The 25,209-nt window shown below is 39.2% G+C and overlaps 4 protein-coding genes and 1 long non-coding RNA gene across 5 annotated transcripts; 2 read left to right on the top strand and 3 right to left on the bottom strand.

Annotated features, from left to right (window-relative positions):
* Positions 1–934: 934 nt before the first annotated feature.
* LOC116210653 (uncharacterized endoplasmic reticulum membrane protein C16E8.02-like) lies at positions 935–4,132 on the bottom strand. The gene is made up of 4 exons (XM_031544616.1): positions 3,382–4,132; positions 1,571–1,633; positions 1,418–1,489; positions 935–1,314 (listed from the first exon to the last, which is right to left on the bottom strand). Exons 1-4 carry the CDS (start codon positions 3,736–3,738, stop codon positions 1,198–1,200), a joined length of 609 nt encoding a protein of 202 aa, XP_031400476.1. The 5' UTR covers positions 3,739–4,132; the 3' UTR covers positions 935–1,197.
* A 221-nt stretch (positions 4,133–4,353) lies between these two features.
* LOC116210655 (photosynthetic NDH subunit of lumenal location 2, chloroplastic) lies at positions 4,354–5,537 on the top strand. Its single transcript, XM_031544618.1, has 2 exons — positions 4,354–4,858; positions 5,230–5,537. Exons 1-2 carry the CDS (start codon positions 4,394–4,396, stop codon positions 5,326–5,328), a joined length of 564 nt encoding a protein of 187 aa, XP_031400478.1. The 5' UTR covers positions 4,354–4,393; the 3' UTR covers positions 5,329–5,537.
* A 62-nt stretch (positions 5,538–5,599) lies between these two features.
* LOC116210654 (casparian strip membrane protein 1-like) lies at positions 5,600–6,645 on the bottom strand. Its single transcript, XM_031544617.1, has 3 exons — positions 6,324–6,645; positions 6,102–6,225; positions 5,600–6,003 (listed from the first exon to the last, which is right to left on the bottom strand). The coding sequence occupies exons 1-3, from the start codon at positions 6,551–6,553 to the stop codon at positions 5,788–5,790; spliced, it is 570 nt and encodes a 189-aa protein (XP_031400477.1). The 5' UTR covers positions 6,554–6,645; the 3' UTR covers positions 5,600–5,787.
* Positions 6,646–11,070: 4,425 nt separating this feature from the next.
* On the top strand, positions 11,071–15,064 carry LOC116212249. The gene is made up of 5 exons (XM_031546816.1): positions 11,071–11,099; positions 11,200–11,234; positions 11,638–12,042; positions 13,867–13,907; positions 14,002–15,064. The coding sequence occupies exons 1-5, from the start codon at positions 11,071–11,073 to the stop codon at positions 14,848–14,850; spliced, it is 1,359 nt and encodes a 452-aa protein (XP_031402676.1). The 3' UTR covers positions 14,851–15,064.
* A 5,928-nt stretch (positions 15,065–20,992) lies between these two features.
* LOC116211789 lies at positions 20,993–21,814 on the bottom strand. Its single transcript, XR_004157748.1, has 2 exons — positions 21,465–21,814; positions 20,993–21,378 (listed from the first exon to the last, which is right to left on the bottom strand). It is a non-coding gene; the product is annotated as an uncharacterized LOC116211789 (long non-coding RNA).
* Between the last annotated feature and the right edge of the window lie 3,395 nt (positions 21,815–25,209).

Genomic DNA, 25,209 nt, shown 5'->3' on the forward strand with positions numbered 1-25,209 from the left:
TCTAATTTTCTCCTCCAAAGACCGTCCATAGAAGTCCAACTTGTGAGTTCGAATATAGTCTACGTGAATGATCATCGTGTCGAACTACACTAAGAGAACCAAAACGCGACAAAAAGAAAAAGAGAATCGAACCAAAGGCGTAACTTATTTACCGATATTCGTTCAATAATTAGTTTAAACAAAGTCTATATCTATATATAATAAATCTAAAGTAAAATGAAGTAACGATAGAACTTGATAAATGATTGGAAATCCAGTTTCACTACAAATTTGTGTATATATTCGGTTGTGGCTCGGTCTAGTTCGAAAAATCTAGTCAATAATCAACAGCATGCCACGAGGATCAGTTCGATTCCGAGGAATCTTTTCCTTTTTCAAATTGTTTGATCTCGGTCATCTATCCTATCCAAAAGAAGTTACTTTCACGCAAGCACGCATCTTCAGATAGAAACGGTCAAAAGGACTCGAGCTTAACAATGATATGGAACAGTCGCGTTCACCACATTAGTGGTTCTTAAGTTCATGCATGCACCTGCGCTAAGTTGAGGTTGGAGTTTCCCCTGACCCCAGAAGTTGACATGTTCTGATTGCCACAGACGATATTGTAGAACTTAAAGCCGTACAAGCACCATTCACTGGCTTTTCATACTATTGACCAACTCGGAATCAGAATCTATAATATGCTCAAGATGATATCCCGTGGCACAATGATATATCGAACTTCAAAGAAATGGAAAAGGATGGTTCACCAAAAGTCATAGCAGGTGGCTGATGATGCGATGTTATCCGCTTCCTTTTATGTGTTCAAGATGTCTTCGTACTGATCAAGCTTAACAGGAGCCCGAAATTGTATGAGCAATTTATAGCAATTTTCCTTGCCCGGAGTGGAACGCGAACCTTTTTACTTTCTAGCTAGAAACAATTCTTCAACGCAGTGTGGTAAGTAGCATGCTTAGATGTACTTAGTTCATTCATAAGTTATCGGAACTTAGGTCCACAGTTGATTACATTACATAGCCCAAAAGACTCGTAAATATCTTCCTTTCAGTAGCCCGTAGATATGGATAGTGTATGATCTGGTTCTGCAATCCTCGTATCAAAGCCTTTTCGTATATTATATGCATGTAAGATTGATGTTTTCCGTATATATTCACTCGCTGGATATATCCCAATGTGTAGAGGAACACGGGAACGAACTCAAGGAATCAGTTTCTGCTTCTTGTCTTGCCACTCGCCGATCTCCGACTCGATCTTTGCTTGCACTATCTCGTGGAACCCAGGGTACGGCTCATACCCAAAGAACTTTTGGAGAGCCTGAACAGAATTCAAAAGTCGGATATTTCTTGAGCAAATCTCTTAAGAAAGTTTTCTGCTTGGAAGTTGATATTTCCCCACTGGGAAGAGTTGGATGACTCACCTCCAGAAGCACGAAAAAGGGAGCCATCAAGAAGGCTTGAGCAAGGTTGTCGAGAAGAGCAGGGGCTCGTTTCTGAAGTAAAATGATGGTTAAACTCGAAGACCGTAGCTAAGAACTGACATATTATAGATCACTGAGCACTCAGCAATTTACCTCAAAAACACCGTGGCCGATGAACTGGCCAGTCCAACACAATATCTGAGCAACAAGAACAACCTGAGAATAACTCATGATAATTTCGTCAGTGAGAGCATAAGGCAGTATAAGACATGGCATGGAGGTCAAATAAAAAAAATGAAAAAAAAGGGAAAGAATGTGAAGCTTGCCAACGCAACTTAAGAGCTCAGCGTTAAAACGGGCAAACGAATTTGCAGAAATGAGAGACAATAACTGGCAAGCTCCAGGACTGAAGTCAGCAGTTCAAGGGGAAAAATCAGAAAGATAAAAGTACTAGGATTTACAGCGATAGACATGGCATCATATATGAATTTGAAACCGTTTGAGAAAACGGAGTTTCTACATGAGAGCTGGTCTCACGTGCCGTTGAAATGAGGCTTGTATAAATAAGACAATCACATCTGCTAGAAATGCACGAGAAAGATGGCAGTATCCAGCGCTACACTTTATCTATTAACATGCCATTAGTCGTATTCATACAGAGAGCAGTGTTTGGCAAGTGATTAAGCATAATCTCAAGAGGTGTGAAGTGACAGTCTAAGCTCTCAAATAATTAATAGTTCAAAAGAGAATACTAGGCTTGTGAAGATGAATATGTGGCAGTGGAAATTAGCACTTAATGCAGTCCATTCTCTACGATCAGGACGAGCTTGACTTTTGGAAAGCAGCTAAAAGTACTCGAGGAGAAAAGACAACTATTCAAGATGAAAACATCCATGACTCCAAGGGATTTGACATAGTAATTAAAGAGGAGCTTCAGTATCCACCCGATCCCGGATACGAAACCCCTTGAAATCACCGGAGAATCTTTGGTGTGATTACCCGATTTGTATGTCGCCGGGGGTTCACGGAGCTTGAGGATTAGTCGGGCGAAGCTTGAAAACTCCAGGTTGACAAAAAAAAAAAATGAAAACATCCATGTAACCATATTCACCCCAAACATACAAGCAGAAAGCAGAGCTGCTCAAAGAAAGGAATTGCAAGCAGAATTTTTGGGGGCGATGAAAGATGGTTAATGTTATTGACTCCAAGTGTTACATGATGTGACTCCAAGTGTTACATGATGTGACCTGGGATCAGTTATCCATTCTGGCAACCGGATATGATTCTTCATACCTTCATCGAAATGGCTCCTCAGGGAGTTCACTAAAAGAGACAACACAGAGAAAGCTACCTATTGTGTTGGCGGGGGCATACATTGCACAACCACAAAATGACACCAAAGTGTTGTATAAGAAAGATACTTGGAGAGGGGCGATAAACCCAATTCCAACAGAGGGACGAATAAAATGTCCGAACAAATCCCCATCCGCAGACAGCCCAAATGTAAAATGCAAACATTGAGCAAAATCAGAGCTTCACCGACTCCGAAATTCATACCTACACAGGTAACCATCATTCTCATCCTGAAATCTTTGGAGGAGGAACATAAACATCCCCAAGGAAGAAACAAAATAGCCCCATTTCTGTGACATATGCAAGTGGAAGCAGCAAAAGCAAAGGAACAAGTAATGCCCTACGTAACAACCTCAGCACATGCTGAGAGTGAATGTTCCGTCAAGTCCACGGACAGCCTAGTAAAGGGATGCCCTCTATTCATTAACTATAAAAAATCAGACGCAGGCTAAATTAGGTACAGCATACAAGCAGAACAACAGATTGTAACATAACCGGCACCTATTCCTATCAGTTCATGATCAAGGCAATAACTTGATTCTCCAAACAACCGACACTTTAAAATCCCGAATCGGGTCTACAACGCAATTGATGAGGAGCAAGGATTTCACCTTCCAGGTAAGGGAAAACCCGAGCCGACTTGCCACAAAGCTGCTACCAATCCAGCAAACCACACAAAGCAGGGCGGCTAAAGAACCAGCCTTGAAATCCAGACAGATATAGAACAAGGCGTAGATCACAGTCAACAAGAACCCCACATTCAAGAGAAGAGCAACATGGCTCCCGAAGAGCGAGAACTCGACCGGAGGAAACCCAAAGAGAGAAGGAGTGAAGTAGAGGATGAGCAGGGCCGTGAAGACAATCGGCCACACAAACAGCATGTGTATGAGTATGTTGATGGGGTTGCTGTGGTAAGCTCCATAGAAGGCGAAGTGCTTCTCCAGATCAAGCAACCCGATTTTCGCCATCTGGGTTCGAGTTTTTTCCGGGAAAGATCGAATTTTTTCCTCCAAAAAACCGGATCGAGAAATTGATGGGCACTCTCCAAATTTGCTCAATTTCAACCGGGCGGCGAGAAAATTCCGAAATTGGGGGGCGGACGACCGAGGATTCAAGGAAAGGACATAGGCAAGGAAATAGAGCAAGTCGTAGTCGTCTCTCTCGACGCTTCCCAGGAAAATTGGAAAACAGAGTACCCGGCAAGAAAGGGAAACTAATTTTCTTTTATTTAAATTTTTTTTATAGAAAATCGAAGAATTGCTTCCAACCGTCGCTGGTTCCGTCCAACTGAATTGAATACTTGAATGTGTTCGATCACGGAAGGGAAGAAGGATTGAGTCAACTTTTCTTTGGAAAACGAATTTTGAAAGTGGAAATTAGATGGGATTTATTTCCCTGGAAAACACGGAAAACAATTTCAGTTTTTCCCGCAAACGTTTTCCCGACGGGACGCTTCTTCTTTCCCGCTAAATGGAACCGTCCCGGGGTCTCTTGCCTGACACCTGGCAAAATCTGAAGCTGCTAAGCAGATAACGGGCAGCGCGGTCAGCGTCACAACCAGCCCGACTCCATTAAAATATTTTTGTATTATCCGAAAAAAGAACTCGAAAAGACAGAAAAAGAATGAGCAGCTTTACTCCGTCCACTGCTCTGCTCCAAGCCCAGATCACTCCCCACCGCGGCCCGGCGGTCCGGGCGTGCCTTCCGGCCTCAGAGAACGCCACTAGCCGCCGCAGGATGCTGTCGGCATTCGTAGCGACGACCTCGCTAGCGGCGGGGTTCCAGGTTCAGGGCGCCCCGCAAGCGCTGGCGGAGAGCTGGGGCACGCGCTCGTTCCTGCTGGAGCGGTTCTTCCAGCCGGGTCTGTCGCCGGAGGAGGCGGTGGCGAGGATCCGGCAGACGGCGGAGGGGCTGCACAGCCTTAGGGACATGCTGGACGCGATGGCTTGGAGGTACATCATATTCTACATACGGGAGAAGTCGGCGTACCTCTCTCAGGATCTGAAGAACGCCGCCACCACCTTGCCGGAGGGCCGCCGGAAAGCCTATGTCAATAAAGCCAACGAGTTGGTTGATAACATGTCCGAGGTAGTTTGCTAAGTCAGCCCGCCCTCTTAGTTACTCGAAATTTCACAATGAACCCCGTAATTTCTGCAATTTCAGTTTTTACCCCTCGGCTGCTGCATTAGTGCCATTTTAACGGTCAAACGGAATGATATCATGACATATCACCTTTCATTTTTGAACATCACGAAATGCAATATTAAATATTCGGTAGTATAGAATGCGCCCATCGACATACCGTACTAAGGTAGTCCTGCGATACCGATCGATACCGATCGGTATCGCGTTTGTTTAGTGCAGTACATAGATCAAATTTCGTTTTAATTTGGAAGAGAAGTGCAGGGAGATTCCTTGATGATTATACTTTTTTGACGTGAATTATTTGCTCTTTGCAGCTCGACTACTATGTGCGCACTCCTAAAGTGTATGAGTCGTACATGTACTATGAGAAGACATTGAAATCCATAGACGATCTCGTGGCAATGTTGGCTTAGTCTCAAGGTTGCCATCGATATATGAAACTGTTCGAGAGCTCAAGATGGGGCCATTGTGGGAGGCAACGTTCGAGTCCTCGCGAAGAAGCGCTGAGACATCTGATTGATCGGCAGTTCCTTTATGATGATTTCATTTCGAATGAACCGGTTGAAACCAATTGGCAGAATCAGTTAAATAGTAACAGCATTGATCTTTTTCTCTCTTAAAATTGTGATGTGTGGTGTCGTTGATCCTTTGAATTGGAGATGTATAATGATTTAGGATAGAATATAAACGAAGAATTTTCATGGTACAAACAGTCCTACACGATAAGTACATGATCAGATCGAACACGGCTTATGGACACTGTAAAACTCATGAACTAAACAAACCAAATTAATTTCAGGGGACAAACAAAACTGAAACGAACTTAAGTAATGGAAAATTCAGGGGCACGGAGTTGCGTGCAGGAAATGCTTTCAGCTTCGAGATATTGCTACGGCAGAGAGGATGATTAGCATGATGAGGCCGATGGTGGCGAAGTAGGAGCCCACCAAGGAGCCCGAGATCCGCCCGCAGAAGGAGTCGTACTGCTGGCAGATTGCGAACCAGTTGACCTTTGTGTTGCCCTTGTGCGCCAGGTACACAATGGCTGCTGCCGCCGAAGCCCCAGCCATCAGGAGAGCCATCATGACCTTCATGACATTAAAATGAAATATGAAATGAAGAGTAAAGAAAATAACACTTCATAGACGATCCAATAAGTCAGTAAATACAGAATATTTGTTATTACCGTGTCGAAGACGATCAAGACGACCCTGGTGATAACAGCTGCACTTCTTATAACATGAAAGATGGACAGCAGGAGAGAAAGAACCAGATAGGCACACACGATGCCGTTTGCAATCACGAAGAACCTGTTTGTTGCACAGATCATGAATAAAAACCATGAGTTCTCTATCGATCTTTTTTTCATGCAAACAAAATCAACTAGCAAAGAAGAAATGAGACTCACGTGAACGTTGGAAGATCATTGTACGTTGCTCTGCTGAACTGCATGAACTGGGTGAAAAACGGGAGAGTCTGGTTGGTCGTTCCCATGGTTACTCCGCTTGCTAGCGTCCCAAGCGCCGCGAACGCACGCATGACCAAGTCAGCTATTGAGAGGCCTCGGTTCACCTTGTGGTCAGGGGCGTCGGCCTTTGGCGATTGGCCATCTTCAACTGATGATCCGTCCTTCATCATTCTTTCAAATTAAGCTTTGAAACTCTTTAGTCTGGTTGATTGCTTAATAGGCTTGAGCTAAGCTGATTTTTAGCTTTGGGCTAAGCGGACGGATGGATGGATGTAATGTTGAGGGAGAATGGTGGCATTTATACAGATTAGGGGACATAAGCAAAATTGGAATTTCCCCCGACTGCATGGACCAATTGGGAACGTCCAAAGTGGGGATTAGGTTTTCGTTAATCTCAAGTGGCTTGTCTTTGCTGGTGTAATCGTGGCACGTGGCGCCGTCTGATTGACCGGCTCATCCTTTTAAAGCAAATTAAGGAAGGGATCCGGGGGATTACTAATCAGTAGGATCCTGCCTTCCCTGGCCGTGTTCAGAATATTTGGAATCGACTGTTTATGGGATCTCATCCAACTCCGACGATAAAATAATCATGCACAATCCCACTGAAAATTGTTGTCCAATACCGCAATATGTATAAAGAATTCAATAGTTTATAAGATATTTCATACTATAATTTATTAATTCCAGCTTTTAAATTTAAAGCTCAAGCTATTATAAATCCAGTGGTAATATCTTCTTCTTTTTTCAGTTGAAATAATATTTCTAATTTATTATGATATCAAAGGAGGAAAAACATGAAAATATGGATATGAGCAGAATGTGATCACTCGATCCTTGCAATCAGCTCATGAAGGCATCTCTTCATACATCATTGGAGAAATGCCAACTTTTTATATTTCATGCGTACTGGATATGTCTCGATTTTCTTAAGAACTTGAATCAGTCACAAGAAGAAAAATGAGCTTCTCTGATGGGTCCTCTTATCGTCTCAGCTCCTATTCAACACGAGAAGGAATATTATTTTGTGCGATTTGGAGAATAGTAGGGCCTCTTGGCTAGATTATTATTATCGAGGAATTACTATCACTGTGAGACGGCATGGATCACGGAAGTACACGATTTAGTTCTCTCCCGAAGATCCAAAAGTTGCAGCTTGTTTTCTGGTAAATCAACTCGAGCCAATCTTCACTCACGATCGAGAAAAACATTCTAGAGCCAATCGTGATTCTGATTGCCAACTTCCTCATTGATGTGCTCTAGCTAGCTAGCACAATTTGCATGCATTCATTTTCGATATACAACTTTTTCTGTCTGAAATATTCGGTTACTTACAAAGAAGACGATAAAAAGATCAGCTTCTTAGATTTTTTTTTTTTTTATATTATTACTCCCGACGTATTTCGTGGTTATCAAATACCAGACCTAATTTACTGGAGTCAAAAAGGGTCGATTTTTGGATGGGGGAAGAGAGGCTCCCACTACTGCCAAGAGACTTTGGTGCATTACCAGAAAACAGAAATGATAGGGCGTGGTCAAACGTTATACCCGACAGCTTTGACTTGGACGAGGTTGAGAAAATGTTTGACTTCTCTCGTTCACCATTTGGAGGTCAACAGATCGATATTGGGAAACATTTATAATCTATTCTTCTTCTTTTTTTCTTGCTTTTCCTCTCCTTTTTAGGGATGGAAAAACCGTTAGAGTGGCACCATAAATTACAATTGAGAGGTGGTTTTGCCCCCTAATCATCAAAGAATAGAGGTTAATTAAACTTGGAGCCTCGACTGTCCTGACCATCCATGGATCGAAGGAAAGACACGAAATCCCCAGGGCATTCGACCGAAACAATAAAATATACTCAGTACATATCTTTTTCCGTCGATTAGAGCTCGATGGAAGAGAGGTGATTCATCCATGTAACGTAAAATCTTTTGAACCATGGGATATATATTTTTCTCACTCAACAAATCTACTGATTATATCCGGATCCGTTTAGTTTCTTTTCTCTACATTAAGTGATAATTATGTCCTGATCGTCTCGATCTAGCTACTTGTCACTTGTTACTTTAGAGTTCTGGAGTTTGGACCGGTCTATAATTACATTACAACAAGTCCAATTAATACACATTCGTGTGGATTAGTTCTCATGACCTTCCAGGAGGATTGACATGTAATATCAATACGAATCTCCCTCGTGATTAGAAATGTTGTTGTGATCATAATGAGATGCGGCTGAACTGGGTATGCGACCGGCGGCCTGTCGAGCAAAAAGCTCGACTCGCCTCATCCCATACACGGTGCCATTCATATTAGGATGTAGATAATCTATCGGTGACGGTGATACGTGGTGCATAGGGCCCGGTCACGGCCCGATGATTCTCTAGCTACGTTAATGTATTGGGCCCAATTCCATTTTCTAGGGATTGTCTCATCTCTACACTCGTGGTACGAATTCGTTCAGTTTAAGCCCATCCTGTCGGACGAGAATGGGATACATTAATCAACTGAAACTTACCGACCTCACGCACACTGTCTACTCGAATCTTAATTTCTAATCGAAATCTATATGTATATGTAAAGAGTGTTTAGGATGTGACTACGACAAAAGTGCACTCGCTGTCCTCCCGTTTCTTCCTTTGCTAGGGTACTTTGGCTTAATTTATATTAAATAAATTTTACTCTTCATAAATATCCAGTGGCATTCATTGTTACACGTGAGCAATATTAGGAAGATTTTGAATAGAATTAATCACTTTATTTAAGAGGCCGGATCTAATCAAATAGCCCCTAGGGTTTGGTTTTCAACGAGGTGGGGCACTAATTAATTAAGGGAAGCTAATTTATTAAATGCGAAGCCAAAACCTAATCAATAAACTTTTACATTATTGCCTTAACTAATACAGCCAAGCTATCTAATAATGCCATCGGCGGTGCAAAAGCATCCATTAATTTGCTGCCGGAAAGACAGACAATTCCCGGTGGTTCGGTCAGAGTTCAACAAAAATTAAGAAATAATAAGTGCACATTATTAGGGTTTAATGGCCATATTAGTTCTATGCAATCAAATGATACATTGGGCACCGAGATATTATTCCATGCCCCTCAACAGATATATATATATATATATTTCATAATGGATTCTTTTCCTCAATAAACTTTAAAATTTATAGTAGGTTTTTTTTATATAATTTTCAATTACATAAAATTAAATGCTGAAAGGATGTATCAACAAAGTGTTGATCGAATGATAAGTAGCTCTGACCTCGAATGAATGAGAATATAAATTCGAGCTCCGGGAAGCGCACTAGCTAGGAGGAAAAATAACTTTTAATGCTCGATTCCCGAAATTGCGAGAGTGATGTTTCTCATTTTTTTCTACCGAAAAAAAATATTGAAGGGGTTGTAGTTTTGGTTACACATGTTCTTGCCTCGGATTAAGTGGTCGTATAACTCTACTCCACTTTATCAAATGAAGACAAAATAGTTGGAGGATTTATTATTAAAAAATTACCTGTAATAATTGTTATGAAAAAAATACGTGAGAAAATTTATTATCAAATTAGAGAAAAATATAAAAAAATAATAATTAATAGTTGGAAAATTTAGTATTAAAAAATTACTTGTAATAATGATAAGAAAAAGTATGCGAAAGAATTTATTATTAAATTGGAGAAAAAAAATAAAAAAACAAAGATTTTTTTTGTTGAATTGATGGAAGAATAGAGTATAATGGAGTGTAGTAAAATTATTATTTTCGAACAAAACGAAAAAAATTTTAAATTCGATTCTTACTAATGAGACTTTTAACATTTTTTTAAGACCCATAAGTCTTCTTTATAATTAAAAATATGTTCAATTTTTAAATATTTATGCAATTGAAATGTTTATTTTCCTTTTATTAAGAAGTGGAATATTACTCATTACTGACATATAATCATGAAATTAATGTTTCACTTCATGTTTTACTTTGTAGGATTTTATGTTATATGTAAAAGTATGTTCAATATTCTCCTTTGACTATAAGTTGATTTCATAGTAAGCTTATGTAACGAAATTCTCCTTTTCTTTTCACAAGATAATTTGCTTAAGCATTTATGACATTGTGGCGAATGAAATGGAAATTATTGAAAAAGAAAGTGCTCAATTATTTTTCTAAAAATATAGGAAAAGGAAATGGCAAAATAATAATTAATAATTAGCTATATGGAAATTAACGCAATTAGGAAGAAATTTGAGGGCCTCAGAAGAAAATGAGCCCCGCCCAGGCACTTCTCTTTCTTCCGCTATATTAGGGTTTTATCCCGTGATCGGAGCTTCCCTTCTTCATAGCCTCCATAACCAGTCGCCCCTCCAGAGCTTGTTTGCATAGGCTCGTGTCCCTTCTTCCCCCGTCGACGCCTGAGCAGATTTCGCGGTGAGCAGTTAACTCCTTCTCCCTTCTCTCTCTCTCTCTCTCTCTCTCTCTCTCTGTGTCCGAGTATGCATCTTCACTTCAGTCATTTCCGTTCAAATCTTTTGGGGTTTTACTCATTTCCAGCTCGTACATGTCAATCTGCTTCACTTGTTCTCTCAAAATGGGTTTTTGATATCTTGGGCATCGCCATTTCGAAATGGGTTAATCGTTTCCATGGGTTCTTATTGTACATTTCTCTGATTGAGTTCACTTTGCAAGTTAATGCATCGAACTATGAGCTTCCAGTTCTCGATTTCTTTCTGGTAGTATCTTTCCTTGAAGAAACAGCGTGTAAGTGTATCGGGGTAGAGAGAAGATATGCAAATGTGCTTGCTTTAGAGTCTGATGTGATGTGATTTTAAGGTCAAAACCATTTCGAGAGGCTCGTCAACATCCTCGTGAGTGTTCTGTGTGTTTTTTCAAGCTGTAGGATGTAGATTGATTATTTCTCTGATTACATTTATATGTCTGTCTCTCTGTTTCCTCTCTAATGTTGACCATACTTTGTTTGTTTGGCCAGTTCCTGAAGAAACTTCAACCACTCGGGGAGCGCACCTGATATTTTACCTTGTGTTTTGCGAAGGGAAGTGCAGGGATGTGTTATCCTCTCAAGGATGTCTGCTCTTTACGGAAAGAAGAGGCAATGTGATTGTTGTGTGAAGATATGGATATTGGATTTTTGAATCCCTGTTTACTGGCAAAGAGATGTTGATTGCAGTTGAGTCGTCAGGATGAAGTCCTCGTGACTGATGTCTCAGAAAGTAACGTAATTTATGAGGCTGCGATGATTTGAAAGCTAAGAAATTCCATTTCTTGGAGTTCTCAAGAAAATAGCTAAGACGGGGTCGCTTTGTTGTGTGGCTGCAAGGCCACATGAGTCTAATGAAGCCAGTGGAGACTGGTCTGTGGGACAGCAGGAGCCTTACTGGCGGACTAACACAAGTTACTCACCACCTCCCTCGAGATGGGATTTCCATATCCAATTTGAAGGTCTGCCACATGGTCTGAATGATGCTGATCAGCTTTATGGATCGTCTGCTTCATCAAACAGTAAAGACAGTCGGAGATGGGTTAGAGGCAACCATTTTTTTAACCATCAACATTCTGTCTCCGATGTCGGGTCCGACTTCTCACAAGCTCCTCAATGGACTCCTCCAGCTATTCAGGAAATCAGTGTTCACAACAATGGAAGCACTAGGAGGAGAGGTGAGACGGTTGATGATGCCATTATCAGAAATAATCAATTTTATGGAAATGATATTACTTGTGCAATTGGGTTCTTTAGTCTGGTAGTGTTCTTTTGGATTTTTCAATTCTGAGAGTTGAAGGTCATAATTCATGTTCCCCTGCATGTGCATGTACAAATCATGAGGCATTCTTCTGCAACACTTACTACTTTCAGCTGATGACAGTAGTTATATTCATGGCTTTGCGACCTTAAAGCAAATGGAAATGAACTGTTTCGGACTTCTATCTGGATCAATACACAAGAGTATTCATGCTTTTATCCCCAACTAATAATTTGTTTGCTTTGTTCATTTGCTTTTTGATTTGCAACTTCATCTAGATAGAGTGGAAGCAGTTTAAGCTTTTATTTTGTACAGACATCGTGCATTAGAAATATTCTCGTTTGCCCAGTATTTTTCCTGGATCGTTTACATGTAGTATGAGGTTTTTACCTAGCACAGCTCCATCTTATTATAACTTCACAGCTCCATCTTATTATAACTTTTTATAGCTAATCAAATCTTAACCGCTACATGGTCATAGACCAAGCTTGCTAAATTGGCTTTACATTACTTACTATAATTTGATAGATTTTGGCAATATTCCTTAGGAATTATTTAAGAGACTATTCTATTCAAACCTGCAACATATTTTGCTGTAAGCTCTAGAATATCAAACTGTAGTTTCTGCTTTTTTCCAATTCATAGGTGTGTCAGCACCCAGCAGTTTAAAACTTCATTTCATGTTGGAGAGAGTTGGCATCTCTCTCTCATGTGTAGCTTGTGAGATGTATTCAGTTTTAGTGGTCTGTGATATATATCATCTTACCCCAATTATTGCTCAGATGGATCATTTAGGTCTGTAAGACAGATCTTCCTTTGAGAGGGCTTAATGGAATGGCAGGGTTTGAAAATATTGCCTTGTATTTCCTGCAGGTTTTCTGTGGGATCCCTAACCATAATAGCCCAAAAGTAACTTAGAAATGGTATCATAGTACGGGCCTGTGTCTGGGATCTTGGTAGCTGATCTATTGTTCATCCTCCAAAGTCCCACCCAAACCTACAGGCCTGCCTCCAAATACCATGACATCTTTCCTCTCCTGTTTTTGTTGAAAAATGTGTGTCAAAGACAGATGGGTCATTTAAATGATTGTTCTAAGACAGGTCTTCCTGTGAGAGGGCTTAATGGAAACGGCAGGGTCTGAATTCATGACCCTGTGATTCTTGCAGGTTTTCTGTGGGATTCCTAACCATAGTAGCCCAAAAGTAACTTGTAAATGGTATCATAGTACGGGTCTGTGTCTCTGGGATCTTGATCCCATACCAACCTACAGGCCTGCCTCCAAATACCATGACATCTTTCGTCACCAGTTTCTATTGAAAAATGTGTATATATGTGAGAGAGACTTAGTCTCGTTTAGCTCCAACATGCTATGTTTGCGAGCATGTGGTGACCATGGGAAATTTTGATTTGGCTTCTAATCTTCTATATCATCGTTGCCATCTCCTTCGAGCATTCAATTTTCAGCTCCATGGGTCATTATTTGTTCCGTATAGCTTCATGAAGCATGTTAATGTCAGACTCAAGCAGTTTTAACAATGCACGAGCTTCCTTCTTTTAAAAAAAAATAATCTGGTTTTGCATAGTGGATTCCTCTTTTTTCTTCTTCCACTTGCTTTCTTTCTCTACTTCCGACGATAGATATGCTTAGTCGGATTGTTCTTTTTCTATATTTTGCTGGATCGCATGATTTAATGTCGTTGCATTTCCTTATCTGACTTTATTATGTCTTTTCCCTTGTAGATCCAGCTTCAAGGTCATTGTCCTTTGAACCTGCTTTTGAGGTACTTTCCTCTGGTTTCTCTACCAGCATTGAATTCATTCAGGCACTGTGATTCGATTTTCTTGTAACTCGTAATGATTTTCTTTTTCCTCCAGGAATCCCCAGCAAACAGAGACAGCTTGGCTTCCAGTTCGTCCCGTTCAGACAGTAGTGAGTCAGAGTTTGGATCAAGGTTCCGCTTTCCCACCCAACGGAACAGCTCGGGCCGCCGGTTCTTTGTCTCCAAACCAGTCCACCCACTATCCCTCCCCATTCAAAGCCCTGCACGAGATGCTTCAGACATTGATCATCGATTGAGTAGTGCCAGCAGCAGTGTTGACTTGAGTTTCACCGATGCTTCAGAGCCTTTGGAATCTGAATTGTGTGATGGGTCGCGCAGCTCATCTAATGATCAGAGATGTGGATTGTGCGGGAGGTTCCTCATGCAGAGATCACCTTGGAGCTCCCGTCGGATTGTGAGGAGTGGAGACCTACCTGTGGCGGGAGTTCTTTCATGCCACCATGTTTTCCATGCGGAGTGTTTGGAGCAGACCACCTCCAAAATGCACAAAAGTGACCCTCCTTGTCCAATATGTGCCAAAATGGAGGATTACAACTCTCCGGAGCGTAGAATATATTCCCGATTAAGGAGTAATTTTCCAAGGCTGAGAACCTTCTCAGAGGAAGGCCCATCAAGGCCTTGGGGTTGTGGGCAGGTCAGGGATTGCGTAGAAGGAGCTTTTCATGCGCCTCCTCGAAATTCCATGGTGTTGCTAAATAGGAATCGTCTGAAGAAGAACCTCTCTCTCAAGGGCGCCTCTTTGAGCAAGGAATTCCCTGGTAAGGTGAAGAGAAGCGGGCCATGTTCTTCTTCTTCACCCTTCTGGGCCGGAAGCTCGGTCGGTCAGTCTGCGACCCCGAAGGTAGCAGTGTGCCCATCTCCTGGAAGTTGTGAAAGTTTGTAGATATGTAGAAAACCAGTTGGCTGAAACCTTCGGATTATTGTCCTCCTTTTTTCCTCATTGGATCTAGTTGGTTTTAAGCCCAGTCGATATCAAAATTCTTGTAGACACGAGAATCTGACTTCTGGTCTCGGCATTGTATTTGTATAGAAATTATTTTGCTGCGAAACCTTATGCTTGAAATGCTAATATATGGATTGCTTGGATTTGGAAATTTCATCTGTTTGCTGCAATGCATGTGACTGCTGCTATGATGGGCTGGGCCTTGTTCGTCTGCTAAGTTCTTAGTGCAGCCCGTCGTGGTTCAGATCCTGTAGGTTTTCGTCTATGAAGTTAGATCTTAACAATATAGGCATGCGAATGAATAAAATCACGCAATATCTCACTGTATTGTATGTCACTGCTCACCAGTTTCAATAAGCTATGGCTTCGACCCATTTCTTTTACGTACTTTCCGGAAACTCTCTTAAAATGATGTGGGTCAAGCGTTGTTAATGAAGACTTGGAATGATCACTGCCTTGCTCTGAAAGTTCCAACCATAGTAAGTTAATGCACGATTTGTTATTTATTACCAGAGACCATCCGATCGGTATTTTGTATCGATGAGTCGAAGTTAAAATGTATTAATAACCGCTTTTATGGTTTAAAGTTGGTAGGCAATTCTGAATAAGGCGATAGTACTCAGAGAGGATGGTCCATGGCTGAGTTGATATCACGTAGGTGCTTTCACCTCTCTCTTTAGCTTTTCTTTGGTTTGGTCGGAGAAAAATAACCATGCTCGATGCTTTCTTAGATCATTGCGCCAGTGAGGCATCCACGCCTCAAGCCCGGAATCTCAGATACAAGGGACCACATAGCTAACCGATTTAACGATTCGTCAATGTGGACTCGAGACTGCCTAACTGAAAGGTTGAAGCCGCATGGTTGATGGTTGCACTGTTTGGTGCTTAGCTTCTGATATTGTACTGCTCAGAAACATCACCTGCTGGGACAAGGGCCCCCATTCAATGGAATCTCACTCGCCGATGGAACAACTTGCTTTTGTTCGGTTTATGCTGCAGAGGTTGTCCTGCTGCCTCCTAACTTGTTGAGCTTTAATAAATGCTCTTGTTGGTGCATGCCTCAGCTCCTTCTGTAATATTTTCCTGTTTTGGAGTGTTAATGTAAAAAATGTTCATCTTTGTGAAGAAGGAAGAAAAACCATTTTTGGTATTGCATGAAAAGTTAGAAATGTAATGAATGATAAGGAAGAAATTTTCCGAAACCAGCCACTCTTCACTCTCAACCAAACCTTCTGTGTTAGCCATTGCTTTTACCGAAAAGACACTTATCGGTCGGGTATCGGATTCGGGTATCAGGTTCAATTTCGCCTTGCTGCCAATAACGAAGCCCCGCTCTGCAGCCACTAGAGAACCACAACAGAGGACACATAATCATTTCTTTTGCGATATGGATATCGAATTGTCAACAAAAGGAAAAAAGGGAATAGAGCAACTTCGTTGCCCAATTGAACACCTTATAAGCTCAGCAGTGACGTGATCAATCTCTTAGATTTTTTGGAGGGTTCATATCCGGTGTTCAGTTCAATGGGCTGGACAAATTACACAAAAAAATCTCGTGATACATGAATTATACCGAGAAGAAAGAGACAGAGATCCTACTTAATCGATGGAATCTATCGGTTTAACCCACTGCATCAATCATGATTTAAGATCATCTAATAATGACCCGATTTGATAGCATCATCTCCCACATCAATGGTGATCCATGACATGGATAATGTTTTCTATGAAATGTCCATATCATCCCACTCAAAAAAAATTTCCAACCTTGACCATCTTCCTTGGGCCAACAATTGAAGTGCTATCTCCTCATCATCTGTTTAGGCTTCACTCTGCTCCACTCATTTAATTCACACAAAAGCCCATAGGCCCCCATCTCTCTCTGGCCCATTGAGAATTTAATTAGGAGGGGGACCATTTTAATTTAATTAATTAATTGTTGATTTTTGTTTTGTTTTCTTCCTTTCTAACAACTTTTTCATGTGCAAGTGTTCGCATTACACCAGACAATTGAGGGCACATGCAGCAAAGAACATGACACCACTTGGGATCCTTTGATTTTGCGTTGCACCCCCCCAACATATCCATTTTGGGCCCATTTGGATCTTGACAAGAGCCTCTTGTCCATTGGCCGAACGCCTCTCGATGTTGATTTTTTTTTTTCTATTTCGAACGCGAATTAATAGACAACAGATGTCGGATATCATACTCTCGGAATACCTCTTTGGTTATGCAGACATATTTCATGCAGTAGTTTCTCTGTTCAAGTGTTTCTCGGGTTAAAACTGTCTATGTACTGAATCTTATTCATCATATGTCCACGAGTACGGTGTATACGAAGTAACATACATGGATAAGTGAAGAAGAACCTGCATCCGAGAGAACATATAGTGAGGGGAAAATTGACCTCCAAGAGGATAAGTGAGGATGGAGACAGTCCATGGAAGTGCTATCACTAATTTAAGTTTTACGAAATTCTTTTTGACGAAAATGTTAAGAGGGGCCGGAAAAATCTGAGATTGCATTTTCATTTTACGTGGCAGTTTTTAAATCGTGGAAGAGAATGTTTTGGGCATACATGGAGCTATGCTGGATAGAATTTTTTCAGATTACAATCGGATGTGATCTTTTCCTACTCGGAGTGAAATTTAACCACAGTCGATTAAGAAATTTCTTTCATAATACTAAAATTTTATGAGTATGAAGAATGAAAAATAACGATAGAGATATATCATCAATTTATGTGTAAATTGGTGTGCTATACCTTATAGGTCCGTAGAACGTAAGATATTTATGCTCTATCACGAAAATAGAAAACCAGATGTACATTAGATTTTTGCGCTATTAATTCACATTTTGAAAACGGGACAAGAAATTTCGATGATTGGGCTTCCTACTAGAGCCAAGCAAGCACATGTGCTCAGTCGTCATGATGAGCTTTCTTCATTGAGATGAACCAATTGGTCCCTCGATTGGAAATTTGAAGTTTCATTTCCCTTTTCGAAAAAAGCCTTAGTAGTGAAACTTCACTAGGGAAAGGACATTGGCAATGCACGAACGTGTGATGAGAAAATTTGACGGCTAATTTTTTTTTTCCTTTTTGCTTTAAGAAGAGCATGTGATTCCATGTGATGATAGGGGTCCATATAAGCATGATAGTCTCGCCATCACATAATAACTCACTTTGTGTAATCTTGAAGAGATCAGACACATTTGGCTCCCAGTGCATGTGAGCTTTTGTCTTAGGTCAAATGTAACATATATCTATTTAATAATAAAAATTTCTACTAATTGGCCAAACTTTTAGGGCTTTGCACTTTACAACATTGAGCCCTAACAAGATGGAGAAAGTGATAATTAGTTATAGCCCAAATTAAGTCGAGTAGCCTTATCGTTATGGAGTATCCTATAAACTACGAATATCGATTCATCGTACCAGAGGAATTTTCAGTGTAACATCACATTTTCACTGAAATTACATATATTCTTCACTTTCAGCCTTTCTATTGTACATAATAAAAATAGTTATCGATTGCTTTAATATGGTTGTGTGCATGTTACCCACCAAATTTCTACACAGGGACAGCTTTCTATTCGGTGGCTCGTAGGCATCGCAATAAAGGAGTTGCACTACTAGTTTGGAAGAAAAGCTTTTGCCTAGGCACATAATGTCTAGGATCCACAATATGGGAGGCCACATCAATGTGGTGAGATAAAAGCTGGATTCAATCACTAATACTTAAATGAATAACGTGCATAAATCTCCACCCAATGGTAAAAAGGGATCTTTACGTATTCTTAGATAAACGACATATAATTGTGGTAGTCATTTTCAACTTCTCTCAATAAAGTATTAGCCATCCCAATACATTTCTTTACACATTTCCTCTTGTAAATATGCATTTGTTGGGGAACATAAAAGGGAGAATTGCATTTTGTATGGAAAAGACTAATGCTGTGTAAAAGGAAGGAGACACATAGGCCCATCAAATTATTTGAATATCTCGAGTTATATACTTTTAATAACTCGGTCGTTGCCTGTTCTTTCTTTCATGACATGGGAGGATTATCAGTGCAAAACGTGGTAGGGAAAGAAATTAATGGGGCGTGAGACGCTCGACAGACGAGAATGAACCGAGTACGGTAGTTAATGGTTATAAGTCGAGGGCATGCTGAACACCTTTCTCGTAATTGCCAGTATTATTATGTCCCCTTCCTTTTTTTTTCACTTTTCCTTTTTATGTTTGACTGTAAGATTTCCACATGGTCGTGCCTCTAATAAAACGGGAAAAATATCATAGATGCCTCGTTCCCTACCATTTTGAAAATTCAACGATTTGAGATCACGGGCCATTATTGGCCCATGGGCTTCAGTGGGCCCTATTAGTCCACAGTGCTTCACACAATAAATTCTGGAAAATAAAATAATTAAGACATATTTTCTTTCTTTCTTTTTTACAATAAGTCAAGGAAATCGTAATTTCATACGAACATTCACCACAGTTGCCAGTGTATGATTATTTTGGGTGCATTTAACATACGATATAATTACCACGATGATATGAATATCGAAATCCGGCTAGACACAATGATGTTAACATCATGTCACGTTGCCGAGGCACGAAAATGGTAATAGGAAACAGCCCTTTGATTGAGAGACTAAATTGGTCAGTCCAGTTCGAGCGACCCTCAACATCAACACAGTTTTCATGTCCTTGTGTCACGATATCTTTGACATGATCCATTTGTGGCCCTCCGTATGTAACGTATACAAAAGCAATTTGCATACTCATTAAAAATAAAAATAAAAGAATTTGCATGGGATTAATTAATGCTTTTATCCCCAAAAAGCCCTTATGTGTATAAGAAAATCTGCAGCGATTAATGAGATAACTAAATATAAATGTGTAAATATGTACATTATTCTTTTTTTTTTTTGTAAATCTCTTTGAGCTGTTGCTGACCTTCTCGTGGATATCAATTTATTTAATATAATCGAGTCATTTTGAGAGCTAAGTATTGTATATCTTAATGCACACTAATACATATATATATATATATATATAGACTTGCTTGTATTTATGTACATATTTGGCTTAAGCGCAATCATTGTGTCATTGATTGATTCCAAAATTTTCGTCAACCAATTTTTTAATATACCAAGAGATTGAGTGTTAGCTTTTGCTAATTACAATTACGATATATCGAGAAAATTTCCGATCGGAACACCATAATGTGTCGGCAATATTTTTATTTTATTTTTGGTTGCTTCAGTAGTTGAAAAGCCCTAATGATCATTTGCAAAATCAGAGGGTCCCCATTTCTACAATCATTTTGTTGATCTCTTTCTTTAGTAACTCAACGGGAACCATTTATTCCATGAACGTTACGAGGTCAATGAGTTTTGTGCTAAGCAAACGAACCTTTTGCAGTAACTCGTCCCTTGAATCGGAACTAATAAGAGATCTCAAATTTAATTCTAATTTACCAGTAAGACTCTCTTATCCCTTTATTTCGTTGCCCTGACTAAGCCAATGTGCCATGGTTTTAAGACTGAAAAAAAAAAAGTTCATCTTTTGTGTAGGTTTTAATAAACGAGAGTTATAACAAAAGAGAGATTTATTAGTGCACCTTCACTAATCATCAATTTAGGTAGAAAAGTTCTATGTTCGATCTATTTTCTCAGTTCTATATTCGATTTTCATTTGTGGACTTTCTCTACCTCTATATTTCACATGCTCATCTCATTTGTTTGGCTAGTGTGACTTACGAGTCTCATTTAGAAAAAGAAAAAAGAATTATACCATACTCCAACCGAAACTTTTGAACCTATTCACCAAATCCCAATGAGTAGTTGGATGTACTTTATAGAGCATTTGTGTGAAATTTTGCTCCTTTTTGTTTTTCCTGTTTTTATTTTTCCAATCATTTTGTTTATGTCAAAAGTAGCTCAAGAATTAGTTAAGACTACAGATAGGCAGTTAACGTTAAAAGACAATACCAAATCTATTCGAAAGATTTAGCACTCTCTTTGCTAGGCAAAGTCCTCCATTGATTACGGGCGTGCTTCATCCACTTTCAATTCAAAATAAAAATTTGGACTTTTTTTAACAAAAATTATTCACAATTAAAGTCGTACAAATAAATTAAATTAGCTAAGATGGGACGACACGACTGAAATAGCAACTTGTATATGCGATATATCCTATCCAGAAAGGGACTAATACTTTGTTTTCTCGCAAATGCATTAGACTCCAGAAATTAGCTTAGCTCAAGTGATCTAACAACTCGCTCTCAACTATATGCTCATATAGGGCCTCCAAAATGAAACCCGGGTCGATAAAAAATGCATGAAAGAGAGAACATATCGTGCCTATTAGAAGTTTGAGGCGAGTATCATCCTCGATTTGCCCTCCCATGGTTCCATTCATCCCAATGGGATGAGCACCATCCTCATTTGCTGTGATTCTGCAAGCCACAACATGAATGAATTTCACTAGCACATCGATCAATAGCGGACGATAAGCTTAGATAATTGAAAGAGTTGAACTGACTCTTCATCATATCGTTACAAATTTAGAAGCACGATTTGAGATTCTTGTCTTTGTAATGAGCTGATCCGCTAATACACCAATTTCCATATGTGAAACGACTTGCAGTTCTTCAACGATCCGAAAAATCGAAGACCGATTGGTAACTGGATACATCAGAAGTAGACTCGATTGAAATTTTACTTAGCATAGAGTGGGACTGAAGATATTCCAACCTAAGGCTGCTGGTTCTTTATTCTTTCTGAGAAAAAGAAAAGGCGAAAGGGTGAAAGACAGCATCCATGTTTGACAATTCTTGAGAGATAGGAAGAAAGAGAGAGAAGTTAGCCAAATCGGTGGAATTCCGATTTGGAAGATTTCATACGGATGTTTGTATTAAAGTCATGATAAGATATGATTAGGCATATGATGACCACTTAATTCATGAAACATCAACCTTTCATATTACAAAACTTCCAACCACATCACTGATATGGCTTCGACACTCATTCCCCTTAAATTATATCTCAATTCGAGTCTTGTCAATAAAAAAATCTACGTTGAAAGAATTTTACCCATTGGGTGGTCATTTTGGTTCGAACTGAAATTAGTCGGGATCTGTTGAATTTCTAGATATCAGAATACACATCGATAAAAGAACTTCCAACAACGCCACTCGCCACAGCTGGACATCAGATGAAAATAGAGAGAGGGAGAGAGAGATTTATTAGTCTAATCACATTGAATTAATTGTCTGCTTAGAATTTTTCTATTATCATTATGTTCCACATGGGGACCAACTTTTTTCCAACGTAAAGCATGAGACATCACGTTGTCTGCTTATGGCGGGCTTCGGCCGGTTAAACGTACCCGTGAACTGCAAAGAAGCCTGCACACGGTTGGCCCCGGAACATCATACTGCTAATAGCCATGATAATAGTTATGATAACTTCTTTATTAAAGGTGAATAGTTCACTAAGTTTAAATTTCAAGTTCTAGCATTGCATATCATGATGATAGATGCATTACATTTAGGGATAATAGCGCCATATAACCTAACATTTGAAGGAATTTTTAGTTCTAGCCCAAACTTGATTTTTTACCTGAGATATCCCAACGTTGACGTGTTGGTTTCAAATCTATCCCGATGCTAACTTTCCGTCTAAAATTAACGAAATTGCACACGTAGCACGTTAATTTTGTAACAAGTGTCGGGATAGATGTGAAATTAACGTGGCACGTGTGCAATTCCGTCAATTTTGGATGGAAAGTTAGCGTCGGGATAGATTTGAAATCAACACGTCAACGTTGGGATATCTCAGGTAAAAAATTAAGTTTGGACTAGAACTAAGAATTATTTCAAACGTTAGGTTATATGGCGCTATTAACCTTTACATTTATACGTGAATATTCTTCCCTTTGTCATAAAATTAGAAACAATTTCCAGTTCATCGAAATTTCAAATATTGTGAAAAGCGGATGACACAAACAAATTAATATGAAGCTGAAATTGTCCTTCAATTTACCATAGAAATGTTAAATCAGTACTGTTTGTCGTAATTATCGCTGACTAATGTAAATTTGGGATCATTAAAAGATCCTGGTTATGATTAATTTGTTTGAATGGAGGGAAAACGTACGCGACACATGAACGAGAAACAACGAACATCTAATTAAAATAAAAGTTGTCCCAGAAAAATAACATATTAAATTGAAAAAAAAAAAAAACAATGATATCTTCGAGTCAACAGCAGAAATGATATTATTTTTGTGGAAGATTGGACTCGCCGCTGCAGCAAAAGCGAAGCGAAGGGAATCAAATCAAAATCCCAGAAATTTGGACGGATCGACCCTACAGTGAATCTCTCTTGTGAGGATCCTAAGCAACAGTGAAAGAGAAAATGTGAGCCAACCAGAAAAAAATATCTCGTCCCCCCCCCCATGTAATCTATGTATATACAAAGTATACGGAAGAAGCATGGGCATAACAAAAAGTCTAGGACGAAGCTCAAATCTAAAATCTCATGTTTTTGCGTAGAGATCGTACTGTCTCATTGGACCGTGATCTTGGTACCCTCGGGCTCATAAAGTTATTGGGTCTATCGATTATAACATACACTACAATAAAGTAATTTATTAGTAACTAATTAATCAATTGTAATTGGTAAAAAGTCACTTTTAACAATTGAAATATTTTTCGAATACATATGTTTAGTTGTCACGTCCTTCTACTATTGAGTTGTGGTAACTAATGTGCAATTAAGATTTTTTAGTTGTCATAGGCTATAACAACTACGTTTTACCTCTTAGTAAAAAGAAAAATGTAGTTGTGAAAGAATTCATTTAGTAACTAATAAACTCTTTAACAACTGTAATTTCAGTTGTTAAAGAACAAATTATAGTTGATAAAGTTTGTATCAAGTAAAATAATTTGATTGCATTTCAACTGTAACAACTTAATAGCTAAAGAAATTGACAATTAAATATATGTATGGTTGAAATACATTTTAGTTGTTAAATGTGACTTTTTAGCAATTAAAATTGATCATTTAGTTGCTAATAAATTACTTTGTCGTAGTTATATATATATATATGTGGGTCATCAAATGGTCATAACCTATTGGAGGAGCCACGAGCAGATGGAGACGTTCCTTAACGTGTCTCAGGATTCTTTTGTCCATCATGGCATCGTGTATTTATACATGTTCAAAGCGACTATCGTGTCGCCCTAATGACTCGTTCCTGAACTTATCTACGGACATAGACCATGGACAACGCTCATCGCATATATTTGTGGTAATGGATTTCCATGGCCTTCCAATTATATTCAAGCCCAACACAAGGAGATGAGATGAACTCCTACCTCACGAGCCAATCTCATGTTGATTCTCGTGCCACTATTTATATCGAGTTTCGCCGACCCAAACAAAGTATTTAGTCATATTTTCACTTAAATGAAAAATCTAATAGTAATTGTTATGAGAATATGATGTATGTAGCTCATTCGAATTTTATAGTGTGTTTGGTTTTAGAGTTGAGTTTTGATTTTAATTGGTTTGTAATGATTATGAAGTTGAATTATGAAAAAAAAGTGTGAAAAAATAATGAATAGTTGAAAAAATGTAATGATTGTATTGTTGAATTATGAAAAAAGTAATAAATAGTTGAGATAATTTATTATTAAAAAATGAATTGAATCGTTAATAAAAAAAATTTTAAAAATAATAATTATACTGTTGACTTTTGTTGTATAGTAAGAAAAATTAAAATTAAAGTTAAAATATTAAAATCAGATTACGAAATCAAGTGGACTATAACTCTTTTTGCTATTGTTATTATTGTTGTTGTTATTATTATTATTATTATTATTATTATGAAATTTAAATAATGGTGTTGATACTTTCTCGTAAAGTGGTCCGAAAATACTGACAGGATGGGCGGCCAATAGACTAAACCACCCCGTCTTTCCTCCACAGGTTTAAGGTAAGGAAGGAGGGCAAAGGAACAGTTTAGAATCTTTTGGACATTTCCAGACGACAAGTTGGTTATTGGCCGTTAAAGGTCTCAACTTGCAACAATTAACCTAATCTTTTAATTCTCTGGTCCTTCCCCCTTATCCCATTTGCTGTTAAGATAAGCGGGCGGCCCGGTGCGGACGGCTATGGATAGATTTGCGCACACAATTTCTCCGTCGCTCGATACAACCGTTCATCTCTAGCCAAATCCGATACTCAACTAGTAGCCGTCGTATGGTCGAATACAGAATACT

This window comes from Punica granatum, chromosome 6, assembly GCF_007655135.1.
Source record: "Punica granatum isolate Tunisia-2019 chromosome 6, ASM765513v2, whole genome shotgun sequence".
NCBI classification, from domain to species: Eukaryota; Viridiplantae; Streptophyta; class Magnoliopsida; order Myrtales; family Lythraceae; genus Punica; species Punica granatum.

What these genes read in the sequence shown, in the direction of transcription:
- LOC116210653 (XM_031544616.1), bottom strand. Translation starts at nt 3,738, where the DNA reads ATGGCGAAAATCGGGTTGCTTGATCTGGAGAAGCACTTCGCCTTCTAT. An exon ending in GGTTTTCCCTTACCTGGAAG is followed by an intron (nt 1,634 to 3,381) that starts GTGAAATCCTTG and finishes AGTTATTCTCAG; the next exon opens with GTTGTTCTTGTTGCTCAGAT. An exon ending in CCTTTTTCGTGCTTCTGGAG is followed by an intron (nt 1,315 to 1,417) that starts GTGAGTCATCCA and finishes AATTCTGTTCAG; the next exon opens with GCTCTCCAAAAGTTCTTTGG.
- LOC116210655 (XM_031544618.1), top strand. Translation starts at nt 4,394, where the DNA reads ATGAGCAGCTTTACTCCGTCCACTGCTCTGCTCCAAGCCCAGATCACT. An exon ending in TGGTTGATAACATGTCCGAG is followed by an intron (nt 4,859 to 5,229) that starts GTAGTTTGCTAA and finishes TGCTCTTTGCAG; the next exon opens with CTCGACTACTATGTGCGCAC.
- LOC116210654 (XM_031544617.1), bottom strand. Translation starts at nt 6,553, where the DNA reads ATGATGAAGGACGGATCATCAGTTGAAGATGGCCAATCGCCAAAGGCC. An exon ending in AATGATCTTCCAACGTTCAC is followed by an intron (nt 6,226 to 6,323) that starts GTGAGTCTCATT and finishes TGCAACAAACAG; the next exon opens with GTTCTTCGTGATTGCAAACG. An exon ending in TCTTGATCGTCTTCGACACG is followed by an intron (nt 6,004 to 6,101) that starts GTAATAACAAAT and finishes AATGTCATGAAG; the next exon opens with GTCATGATGGCTCTCCTGAT.
- LOC116212249 (XM_031546816.1), top strand. Translation starts at nt 11,071, where the DNA reads ATGAGCTTCCAGTTCTCGATTTCTTTCTG. An exon ending in AGAGGCTCGTCAACATCCTC is followed by an intron (nt 11,235 to 11,637) that starts GTGAGTGTTCTG and finishes TTGAAAGCTAAG; the next exon opens with AAATTCCATTTCTTGGAGTT. An exon ending in CCTTTGAACCTGCTTTTGAG is followed by an intron (nt 13,908 to 14,001) that starts GTACTTTCCTCT and finishes TTTTTCCTCCAG; the next exon opens with GAATCCCCAGCAAACAGAGA.